Raw genomic sequence first — 13,473 nt, forward strand, 5'->3', positions numbered from 1 at the left:
TAAAGAAAAGAAACCCAACAGTTTAAAAAAGGATTCCTCAAGTCAAATATATACTTATCATAATTATAAACTGACATTTTAATTTTTATTCATTATAACAGTTCATTCTTTATAATAATAAGCTTTTGGAATTTCATATATTTATGGTAACCCAATCATAAATGACAACCGAAATTAATTCAAATACCTCAAAATCAAATTACATATATCTCTTATTATTTATTCCTTTCATTTTAAAAATATATTGTTAATTTTCTTGGGTATCAACTTATTTTGTTTTGAAGTGGTGTTAATATTATATTAATTCTAATCAAAAAATATATTTGTATACTATTAAATTTAAATGTAATTAGATTGATGAATAAAATGTTTTTTGGTCATATAATACGTGCTTATTAAATTTAAATTAATTATTAGTAGGGCAGTACCGATATTAAATATCGCATAAAAGCCAATATTTCGCTTTTTGAAAATTTCGGATAGAGTTGATTTTTAAAAACCAATCCGATTCTATATTTTTATTTTTTATACTTATTTTATGATTGATATAACAATTTTTTTATTATACATAATTTCATAATAATAAGAAACCAAAACTCACTTTATTTGATATTTTAAAAAAATCTAAAAGATAATGTAGCTAAAAATTTGGCCTCGTTTTTTGGTATATCATCTTTAACAAAAAATGGGTTTAAAACATATCTAACGATTATATTCTGCTAGTGTTGTTAAACGTTTCGATTTAGCTGATTTTGGAAAACGGCCAACTCAAGATTTTAGCCAATGTAAAATTAAATAAGTTTGGAGATTTTGCCCATAGATGACAGAAAGATTTGGATGTCTTTTGGCGAAATTTCGAGGCTTAAGTAATATAATTTTAAATATTAATTTAGCCGTTTTTAAAAATCAGCTAAATCGAGGCGTTTAGCAACACAGCATTCAGCTATAAACATTGACCATATTTTGAATAAGATGGATGATTAACTTTTGGAGAATTAAAAAAAAACAAAATACACTTAATCATTCGTGAAAATTAATTTTTTTATTAAAAATTATTGATTTTTTTAAGACAATAATTCAAGAATAGATGGTGTCGGATCGGTTTTATAGTAATATCAGATCGAATAAAAAATTAAACACTTAACTTTAAAAACTAAAATTTTATTCTTTTTTTATGCGTATAGATAGTTTTTTAAACAATATAAATTAATGATGTTTTTATTATATTACTAATAAATATACAATTTGAATAAAATAAATTTGGAGAATAAATTAGTTAATAGTATGCAATATATGTAAAATGTTTTTTTTATAATTGTTGGAAGGTATCGTCGTGTTAAATACATATTTGAATAAAATCATATGAATTAAATATATTAAATATGGGGTAGCACCGTTTTATAGGTATTGTTTCAAAAATTATAATTCATCAAATCCATACATATGTATTATCAATATATAATTAGGAATTACTTTATATATGGAAGAACAATTAATCTATAATAATATCACCCATTTTCAAAATAATATGCACTAATTACAAAAATCTAATAATGTAATTTATTAAGTACTGCCATTAGAATTAGAAAAAATTATTAAAAGAGATTTTTTTCTTCTCTGAATATTGTCCTGAATCCACAAGGTTTCAGCCAATCATCAAAATTGAAAAATATTATTCTTGTTATCATTTTCAAATCTTTAAATATAGTAAATATAACATTTAAGTCAAACAACTATCTATGTCAGCGGAGGTATCCCAAACGAGTGGAGATGATGGAGATAATTTCCCATCACCTGTCCCATTTAATCTATAAGGACTTAATTCGTCATAATTGTAGTTTTCATCAATAGATGACGCATCGCTACTGTTCAAATAATTATCCAAGTATGAAAGATAGGAATCATCTTTTGGTCCCTTACTTATCCTAACGTAATTAGAATTTGTAGAATCCTCGAAAGATTTAAAAACTGGGAAATTTCCTTCGTTAGCAAATGGATCTTCTGCCAAAATTTCTTTGAGAATCAACGATTCCAAACGTTCAATATCCCCGCTTTCGTAAGTGAGAGAATCAAGTATAGCGTAAGCCGGAGTCAGACATAATTTGGTTTGGGTGGCACGATGGAGATCGTTGCTATGTATAGGTTGCAATGTGTTCGCTTTTTAATTTTGAATATAATTATTTTTTTAATGATATTTTTTATAGCGTAATCAATCCCATCTTTATCTTGATCTCCTTAATCTTTAATTTTCTCTTTTTTAAGGCCTGGTCACATCCAAGGGAAAAAAATTTTATCTTACAGATTCAATCCAAATGTTTTTTTCTTAAAGATCTGAACCCGATTCAAATTCTTATTTCCGAGTATGTTCATCTGAGAAAAAAAAACTTAAGAAAAATAATCTAGAAAAGTATGATTTCTCAAAAAAAAGCGAAGAAATAGGCGCTTTTTTATTAAAATCATTTTAAGCGTGTTCCAATTCCGACCCGTTAAATATTTTGAAATCAAAAGGCCAGGCGGAGTCCGAGATGACTGTCCGAGTCCCAACAATCAACTTTACGCAGAAATAAAATTGAATTGGTTTAAGGCGAGAAGATGGCATTCTACTAAATAATCCGGACTAATGTGATTTACAATTATAAGGTTAACTAATATATTACGAATTGTTTTTTAAAAAAGCTCTACCCTTCATTAATTATGTTCCAAACCATTCGCAGGACCGCAAATGTTGGATAAATGGGATATGGAGGCTCAACTACCTTAACCTGAAAATGGCCTAAAAATGTTCCCAAATAAGGTTATGGTATAAAAATGTTTAAAAAATTACTTTTTATTTTAAATTTAAAGGTTGCATAATTATTAGTCAGGTAAACATAAAATAGCAGACATAATTTTTTATTAACCTTGGTGGTCACTCCTATGCTCATCCTTCTTATGATACGATTTTTCGGGGCTAGTTGGATAACTGTGATTAGAGAAGGTGTTAGTGCTACTCATTAAGGAATCCGTATCGGAAGGCGAGGGGAAAAGCTTGGCAATTATAGGGTTGTCTCGATTCGGGGACAATAAAGAGGGCGATAGAGATAGATTCTGTGTATGGATTTTTTTTAAAGTATTATACTATAAATATCCTAATTTTTTAAAAAAATGAATGAAACTATACAATATATTAAAATGGCGGGTGAAAAAATTTTATTTCCTGCATACTAAGATAATTTTTTGATTTCATTTAAGCTTTCATTCCACCCATTTATTCTCTCCATCTTGAGGGCTCATTTATAATATATAAATTAATTAAGGAAAAGGATATTTATTCATATTATTTTTTTTACACTGATATCTTCTATACTAAGACAAGCAGTTCCGATTAATTTGCTATTCCTTTGGCGATGTTTTTTATGGTGGTTTTTGCCGATATTTTTGCCATTTTTAGAACTATTATGATTAATAATCGAATGAATTTTAGCATCGTCAATGGGATTCACATTATTCGCAATATTGAATTGACTGGAATCAGGTCGGTTTATGTTGTCAAAGTTGTTATCAAGATGATAATTTTTACCCTTGTTGTGATAATATATAAATAATATAGAATATATTATTAGTTAAATGCCGGTGAAATCGAATTTTATTATTTTTTAAATGATATACAGTAACTCGTTATTAATGGGGAAATCCTCAATTGTAAAATCAATTTCAAATTTCGACTTAAATATTTAATGCTTATAATATTAAAAATATTAGGTATTTTGTGAAATTTAACCAAAACAGAATGTAATGACATAACATTATAAATGGACAAAATATTGCTTTCATCGATTCCTGTAACAAAGTTATAGGGTCACTATGTAAAATGAGCAAAAAAATTAAGATTTTCGCCCGATCCCTTTCAATCCGATAAAAAGTTGATGACTGGTTATATATGTTCACATTAGATCACAAACAAAATTTTAGCGCATTAGCAACTAAATTAACGGAGATAATCGGGGTTAAAGGTCCAAAAAAAGTCTATTTTTGCTTTTTACTAATGTTAAATTATTAGTTTTTAATTTATAACTAAATATGATCAAATAGGGAAAACATTAAAATTAATTTTTTTTTAAATATGGGTCATCTTATGGTCAGTGAAAATTTGAAATTAATATTTCGAAATGAATATGATCTAAAATTTTAAACTTTTTATTATTCGTTTACCATTTTTTTTAATATTATCTTCAACAATTAGCATGGCTGAATATTTATTTTAAAAATTATTGCAATTTTATACTTTAAAAATAATAGATAGCGCTATATATAAAAGATTTAATATGATAAAATTCATTTGTTTTTTTGCTTAAAAATATTCTCAAGTATAATATATCATAAAATTTGGTTATATAATTTGTAAATCTCATTCCCCTGAGATATTCACAGGATAAAAAATATTAATAATTTTTTAATATTTCAATGTAAATTAAAAATAATTAAAAAATCCGACTAGCACACGAATAAAAAAGCAGGATTAAAGGAGTGCGGGAAAATTACTAAGGGAAAAATCGAAAATCACATTAATTACCAGGCCTTCTTTTATGGAATTGTCATTATCTTAAATTATTAAAATAACCAGTGATAAAGAAAATTTCGAAGATTTGGAAAAAAATTTTAAGCAATAAAAATATAACAAAAAATTAACTTTATAAAATTTTGGGTATTAAATAAATTTGAGCATTCTCTATAAAATCTTTTTTAAAAAAATTTTTATGATCAAAGTCTTTGAATTTTGAGAATAACCCATCAGGACGCCTTTGAATCGATTAATGAAACATTACACAATATTGGAGAATTACCAATTAAAAGAATATGTTTAATGGAGAAAAATTATCCTAAAAATAAAATTCAAAAGATTGAAAAAGCAATAAAGAGTAAGGTTTTAGAAATATCTAATTCCGAGAATAATAGTTCAATGAAAGAGGAAATTATTATTATATTAAAGGATAACTTTGATAAATTATCAAAAAATCAACAATATCAAATTCTTACAATTTTGCCTCAAAGATGGAGGAGTGTAAATAAAATTCAAGAGGAACTCAACGTAACATCATACATGGCAAGAAAATCCAAAATGGTGGTAAAAGAAGGTGTAATTCTTTCACCAAAACATAAGGCAAGAAAGACACTAAACCAAAAATTTAAACTCGTTAAGGATTTTTATAGTTCTGAGGAAATAAGTCGACTCATGCCTGCAATAAAAGATTGTGTATCTGTTAAAGGCGAGAAAGAACCAGTCCAAAAAAGACTAATATTAAATAATCTTAAAGAAATATTCAAGATGTTTAAGGAAGAATACCCAAATATATCAATTGGATTCTCTAAATTTGCCGAACTTAGGCCAAAAAACTGTATTTTAGTTGGAGCTAGTGGCACACTGTTTGTGTCTGCGCCATTCATCAGAATGTGAAATTAATGACAAATGTAATAGCTGAAATTACAGCAGGAGAAGATTACTGAATAAATTATTATAACTATCTTTTGGCGCAAATTATTTGTAAGCCCTCTCAGCCAAAATGTTATTTAACAAATTGTGATCAATGCCCTGGTATAGAATCTCTTAAGGGCCAATTATACCAATTGTCTCAGAGAAATCGTATAGAATATGTCGCGTTTAAACAATGGATCACGGTGGATAGAGCAAATCTTGAAACTATTATAAAGTCCGTTGATGATTTCATTGATTATCTATTAGAAAAAGTTCAAATTTTACTGCGTCACTCGTTTATAGCTAAACAACAAACTTTATTTTTGAAGAATTACAAAGAAAATTTAAAAGATGGGGAATTTTTAAATTCTAGATTATTAAGAAAATTATCCCTTTATTTTACAAGATAAAGTTCAGGGATTTCATTGCAGACTATACATCCATTTGTAGCATATTATAAATCTGGAGAAGATTTAAAAAATATAAATTTTGTTATTATATCCGAAACATTAAACCATAATACTAGTGCAGTCCATCTTTATCAAATAAAATTTATTAATTTCTTAACAGCCAAATTTAATTCTAAACCAGAAAAAATAATATATTTTTCAGATGGAACAGCGTCTCAGTACAAGAATCGCAATAATTTTCTGAACATATGTCTTCATAAATACGATTTTAATTTTCCTGCCGAATGGCATTTCTTTGCCACTGCTCACGGCAAAAATGCATGTGATTGGAGGAACTGTCAAAAGATTAGTTGCCAGAGCTAGTCTTCAAAAGCCAAATAAAAATCAAATCCTAACCCCATTAGAATTATATAATTATGCTAAAAAAATATTAATGGAATTCAATTTGAATATATATCCAATCTAGAATACATCGAAGGAGAATTAGCCCTTCGTAAAAGATTTAATTCTGCACTGCCCATACATGGGACCCAAAAAATTCACGGGGTTATTCCCAAAATAAGCTAAAAACCAAAATATATTCAAATTCCAAAAAATATAATATAAAACAAGTTTCGTTTTTAAATGAGAAAATTATATTTAAAAATATTAATGGATATGTAACATGTGTAAATGATGACAAATGGTGGTTAGGATTTATAATCGATACAAATGATACAAATGAAGAAGTAAAAATCTGATATTTACAACCTTGTGGACCTTCAGCCTCATTTAAATTTCCTCTGAAAGATGATATTTTAATATTGCTTAAATCTCATACTTTCGCTGGTCAATCCTTCTACTCCCACCGGTCGAACATATATATTATCTCCTGAAGAAATCTCACAAGCTAGTCAGGCTTTGTATCCTTTAGATGAAGTAAGATTTAATTAATTTATAAACTATCTTAATTAGGCAAAATTTGTGAAGATTTTAAAGATTTCATGATCTGAATTACAAATAAATATATATAATGGATATTGTAATCGATTTAGTATGATATATATACAATAAAATATTTTTAATCAATAAAAAAAATGAATTAACATATTAAAACTATTACATATAACGTCATCTATTTTCTTAAAAGTATAAAATCGCAATAATTTTTAAAATAAATATCCGGCCATCTAATTGTTGGAGATATTATTAAAAAAATAGTAAACGAATAATATTTCTTAAAAAAATTTAAAATTGGAGATCATATACATTTCGAAATATTAATTTCAAATTTTCAACTGACCATAAGATGACCAATATTTTTAAAAAAAATCATTTTAATGTTTTCGCCGTAATTATCCATTATTAACTTAGCTATTGATATTAGATTCAATATTTGATCATATTTAGTTTTAAATTAAAAACTAGTTATTTAATATCAGTAAAAAGAAAAAAAAGCCGTTTTTTGGACCTTTATACCCGATTATCTCCGCTAATATAGTTGCTAATGCTCTAAAATTTTGTTTATAATCTAATGGGAACATATATAACCAGTCTACAACTTTTTATCGAAATCGAAAAGGGTTAGCTGAAAAGTGATTGATTTGACATGGAATGACCCTATACTTCGAGTTATCAGTATCGCGAAACTTATATTTAAAATCTAAATACAAATATTTTTTTGTATTTTATAGTATTTATTAAATAATTTTAAGAGTATTTAGTATTTGTATTTGAAATACTAAAAATTAAAAAAGTATCTTGTATTTATTATGATTTAAAATAAATAACAAATACTTTTTAGTTTTTGAATATTATATTATAAATTGAATTATAAATGTAAAATACACAATTTATCTCTTTAAATAGTAATTTTGTTATCCGAATCAAAAAAAAAATCAATATCTTATCTGTTTAATTCTATTAACGTTCATACTGAAAATGAAGAAATTTATTTTTTTGAAGTTAATATACAATTAGAAGATAAAGATTCCAGTTCCATTGAGTTAAGATAATAAGATATTTATCGCAGAGTATGTGAAAGGACCTTTCACATCCCCTACCTCCATGTCATTTACCATATTAGACGAAGGAGTCTTCCATACTTCCAAAATAAGTAATAAAGTAAAAGCAAGATGAAATATTAGATATTAAATAATATGTTATAATAATAATTCTGTGCCTGTGATATAAGACATTATTACTTGCAAATTTTATGATATATTATAATTTAAATTGTTAGAAAATGATTAATAATTTTTTTAAGCAAAAAAAAAAATTATGGTAATAGGAAAAAAAACCCCTTGAAAAAAACCCCCGGAAAAAAAACCCCATGGAAAAAAAATTTTAAAAAAAAGAAAATTGTTATTTTTTAAAAAAAATTTCTTGTCAATCTCAATTTATTATTTTCTTCCCATTTTTGCTTTAAGTCATTGTTAATCTTTATTTTTCTGACCTTTTCTCAATTTTTTTCTTCTCAATTTTCACTTAATTTTTTTAGTATAACCTAGCAATAATTAATATTGATAAATAATTTTATAAGCGAACGCCACATTCATTAACAGCTTAAAACTCCAAAAAAAAAATATTTACGAAAAAATATTCGAAGTAATAATGTCTAAATGTCAAGAACGGGATTTATTTCATGATCCATTATATATATACATGGATTTCGAAAAGTCAGCTATTAGCGCGGTTAAAACTGTCATTGGTATGATTATTAATATGTTAAATTATTTATATTTATTTTTTGAATTAGAGGATCACATCATAATCAGAGGATGCTTTAACCATTTGTGTCAAAGTACCAATAGAAAAATTCAAAAGCTAGGTCTGGAACGCCAATACAGAACCGATGATGCCCTAAGCTTCTTTTGTGGCATGATGGACGGCTTAGCATTTGTTCCTTTATGTGACATGGGCAATGCAATGGCATTCCTTAGATCGGTTACTCCAAGCAATAATAAGGATATTCTTGAATATTTTGATAAAAATTACATATTCTCAATCCCAGACAGGTGGAATTGGGCTTCGATTTCCTCCAGAAACTTGAATCAGAGCTCTCTATCCAACGAATAACTCATAAATAATCAATGCGAAGGTTCGAATCATCGTTTTTCTAATCTAGTTGGGAATACACCCATCAATCTGGGTATTGATTAAAAAAATAAAATGCGAGGTGGCTGCCGATGAAACCAAACTTGAACGATGGCATGTAGGTAGTTGGACACTGAAAACAAAATCGTAGTGCTTAAACAAGAAAAAATGCTGATATTCAAATTGGTACTGGGAAAAAAAATATCCCAGTGAAATAACCCATGTATTACTTATTTTCGTAAAAATTTTTAATTTATTAAATTATACTTATAATATTTTTTTCTAAAATACTAATTTGTCTATACATTATATAAATCCAAATAAAAATATACCGATATTATTAGATCTTTTCGAAGAAAAACTTCGGGGTTTTTTTTCCGGGATTTAAAAATTAATGGTACTATAAAAATCTATTTCGAAAAAATAGTCAAAATATTTGCATTATAGATGCTTTTTTTGAAAATTTTATTGGAAGGATCTAGATATAGATATAGCGTCAAATATCGTATCTAAAGACAGATACAATTTTACAAATGTATCTGTAACCGATACAATATCCCCCATACTTATCTATATACAACGTTCGCCGTTGTTTTCAAACAGAAACTCTTATTATGTGAGCACAAAATATGTAAATAAAACATTTTTATTTTTTATTCATTAAAATCGAACACCATATAAAAAAATGTCAATACACCTATTGTTACCGTTCTTTCGTACAAATTCTCATTTAAAACGAACATATATTTTTTAAAAAATTTATATTAAACTTATAATTTATTCATTAAAATTCAATATCTATAAAATTATTATAAAAATTCTAAAAATATTTATTTGCTTAAAACAATTTTATGCAGGTGTCATGGCTAAGCAAATTATATATTAGTGCGCACAAATTGAGCGTTGCAACGCTCCGTTTTAAAAGCTAATAATGCATTTTAGATGGTATTGTGCAAATTGGATTTTTTTACGGCAAGCGTTAAAAAAAAGCAAACTGGTTTGATTTTTTAATGCTTTTTTAATTTTACGCTAAAATTTGAAAATGGATACAAAATTGTAATTATAATTTATCTCATATATTAATTGATATTATATCATTTAGAATATATTAATTGATATTTATATAATTTTAGAATATATTAATATAATTTTAGAATATATTAATTGATATTATTATTTGAATAAATTTTAGATATCAACCATTAGTTTAAGGTAAATATATATTTATTAGCATGGAGATGGAGTTTCCACAGCATGATACAACTGTATAATGCTTAAAGAAGAAGTTGAATATATATATATATATATAAAATTCATGAAGCCAATGATAAAGGACAGAAAAACTACTGACAATTTTAGTCCTAAAGAAACTACACCAAAGACTAATGGTTTAAAAATAAATGCACTCATGGGTGAAAGACTTTTGGCTCTTTTGGAAAAGGTGTCATCTGAATGCCAGTAAAATATATTTTTTACAATCAATGGCAGAAGGCTTGGAAAGTATGAGCCATTCAAATAAATACTTTTTCAATTGTGAAGTATCAAGATTGTATCATACTTTGATGGAGCAATCAAAGGATCAAAATACTATAGAATTATCACCAACAAATTCAACAGAAACAACTTTAAATCAAACATTAAATAAATTTTATCTTAGTTTATTTATTTTTGTAAATATGTTTATTTCTATATAATAAAGTAATATTCCATTTTATAGTGTCCATTTTTGAAAATTTATATAAATAAGCAAACTATTCAAAATTTATTTAGCATTTTTAATAAAATATATAGATTTTTATAAATATATTAAGGTAGGATAAACAAATAAATATTATAATAATCAAATTATGAAATGAGATTGAGTAAACAGTTATGAAAATCCAATAAATAAAAAAATCAGGAGTAACATGATTGGAAGAAGTTACAATTAAGATCTAATAGTGTATATATATTATAAATTTTGACACAATAATTAATTAGTGAGATCAAAATTTGAAGCCTTTCTAGGATTTTAATTCATTGACATATAATTTAGCCAATATTATCTTTAAAAATAAAATATTATGTATATAAACAGAATAATAGTGTTTGATTTTTTAAGATATTGATTATTTATATCTTACTATGTTTTATTGAGCTAACAATATTTTATTTTGACATCATCTTATGTGATTATAATAAAAAAATTCAAAAACCAATTAAATAAAATTGGGCAAGATGGTATGATTATACTATTCTAATAAGATATTTAATATTCTTACATGTTCTAGTGTATATTTTTATTAAAGAATTGAAAATGTAATTAAATTATTTTATTTGCATTATTTGTAAATTATAATGTTCTCCTCATCCTTGTATAATTAAAATAAGCAATTAGTTGTTTATCTTGTAAACTAAAGAAATCCATACTGTTTAATATAAATTAAATCACGTTTCAATTTTAAAACAAGGAAAAAACGTACTGCTTTCAATTTAAACAAAGATGCGTTGCGTTAAAAAACGTACTGCAAACGCAAACGCTCAATTTGTGCGCACTCCTTTCATAATAAAAATATTCTTCACAGATATTTAAAGATTTAAATGGGAAAAAAATTTAATGAATATCTATATATTTTTTTTAATAAGTTTTAATATTTTATATATAAGTTAATATTTTAATATTTTTTTATTATATTACTCCTAATATTTTTTAGTATATATTTATTTAAATTATATGCTCATATGAAATAAAATGAATTTTGCACTCAAATATTTTTATTTTTAATATAAAAAGGCGTTAAAAATCTAAAAACAGTACCGATACCTATAAAATAGTATCTAGATATCGATACTTTTTATAAAGGTGTATCAAGATATAGATACCATATTTTAGAGACTTTAACAACTCGGTATCTATTATTTATATTTAAAATACATTTCTTTAAAACGTATTTGTATTTATATTATATTCAAATAATTTTTTGCAGTATTTGTATTTATATTCGAATACAATTTTTTTGGAAAATTTTCCAAACTCTGGTTATACTGCATATTATAAAGCTTTTGTAAGATTTTTTAAATATATTCTAAAAAAATTATTACAATACTTTCTACTAAAACTAAAGAAATCTTAGGAAACTGATTAGAAATAAACTATAAGCATAATGTAATAAATCTAAAAGAAATACTACTTTTCCCCTCTAATGATTGTCGAAAAAAATTTAGTAATATAAAGCCATAATATCTCACATTTCGTAGGTGTACGGGTATAAAATGAGATGTCTTTGACCTTCTTTCCAAGAATATACTCTTGATCTGCTGATTATTGCTTTTAGCAGATCCTGATTTTGTGTTAGAATTTGATATGTTATTGCTAAATTGTTGAGTACCTCGATTAGACTTACCCGAATCAGATCTACCATATTCCATATTTCTAATATTACAATAATTGTCTTTAAAATCACCCATTCTTCCTCCAGTTCCCATCTGTCTTTTAACTTTGCTTCTTTCGATGGAATTGAAATGGATTTGATTCGATTTAGTTTCGTTATTAGTATTATTCCTAAAATTGAGATCGTTACGTTGAAAATTATTATTTTCTACCATATCCGCGCTGTCAATTTTGTTTCTGCCATTGGAGGGGTAACCAAAGTTGTTGTTAACCGAAGTATGTTTCTCTTTGCCAGGTTTAGATTCCCCACGCACTTTGTAACGGTAAGAGTCGTATAAAAAATTGAACCTTGGGGGACTGGGCGGTGGTGTCAACGGTATAGATCTATTTCTCTTCTAAAAATATCGAATATATAAATAAAAGTGGTTAAAGTGTGACCTTAAAACGCTTATGATTCCTATACGAAATGGTCATTGAATTTATATTAATAGACCTGGTCATCCAATTAATTTTTACTTTATAAAAAAAATGTTAACCATAAAGTATACCTCAACGCTCGTTCCATTAACGACGGGACGGTTAATATGCCTTTCTTTAGATTCTCCCTTTTGGCTGGTCCCCTTAAACGCCAGATTATTATAATATATGACATTCATAAATTTCCCGGCGTTTTGAGGCTGCGAATTACTATTTTTATTATTACCAATATTATTGTTAAACCCCTTTACCTTGTTAAAATGGTTTGAATAATTTGGGTAATAACCACATTTCAATTCTCCGGTCTTGTAAGAATTTTGGAAGGATGCCTTATTTTGGAGGTCATTTTTGGTGCGTTCGCCAAAAATATCATGCTCATTTTGTTCTCGGGCCATGTTCATATCTCTCGGCCATTTTTTTCCATTCGATTTATCCTTATTGTTGTTGAAGGACGTTAAATAATTGTTATGTGTGCAATTTTTATCATAATCAATATTACGTTGTTGATTTTTGTGTTGTAGTAAGAAATTGTGATTGCACGATTCCTCATCTTTACTAGGTGTGAAGTTAAAAGACGCATTAAGACGTTCGGCGGTTAGTTCGTCCGCTATGATTTCCTTAAAAGAAGTTGAAATAAAATCATTGCATTTGTGCCAATAATTATTAGTAAATTAAATATAATTTTAGAC

At 26.1% G+C, this 13,473-nt stretch overlaps 1 protein-coding gene across 2 annotated transcripts in view; it reads right to left on the reverse strand.

Moving 5' to 3' along the window:
• Positions 1 to 1,311: 1,311 nt before the first annotated feature.
• The window catches only part of LOC135922499 (probable cyclin-dependent serine/threonine-protein kinase DDB_G0292550), a 30,380-nt gene continuing 18,218 nt past the window's right edge, over positions 1,312 to 13,473 (reverse strand). The window contains exons 3-7 of one of the 2 annotated variants that reach the window (XM_065456966.1): positions 12,856 to 13,401; positions 12,166 to 12,702; positions 3,330 to 3,560; positions 2,901 to 3,087; positions 1,312 to 2,157 (exon numbers count right to left, since the gene is read on the reverse strand). In XM_065456966.1, the coding sequence (XP_065313038.1) occupies positions 1,721 to 2,157; positions 2,901 to 3,087; positions 3,330 to 3,560; positions 12,166 to 12,702; positions 12,856 to 13,401 (1,938 nt within the window). In that variant the 3' untranslated portion in view covers positions 1,312 to 1,720. The remainder of the gene's footprint in view (positions 2,158 to 2,900; positions 3,088 to 3,329; positions 3,561 to 12,165; positions 12,703 to 12,855; positions 13,402 to 13,473) is intronic. The other variant, XM_065456891.1, reaches the window with a different exon arrangement.

The sequence above is a fragment of the Gordionus sp. m RMFG-2023 genome, chromosome 1 (genome assembly GCF_954871325.1).
Source record: "Gordionus sp. m RMFG-2023 chromosome 1, tfGorSpeb1-WG-v2, whole genome shotgun sequence".
NCBI classification, from domain to species: Eukaryota; Metazoa; Nematomorpha; class Gordioida; order Chordodea; family Parachordodidae; genus Gordionus; species Gordionus sp. m RMFG-2023.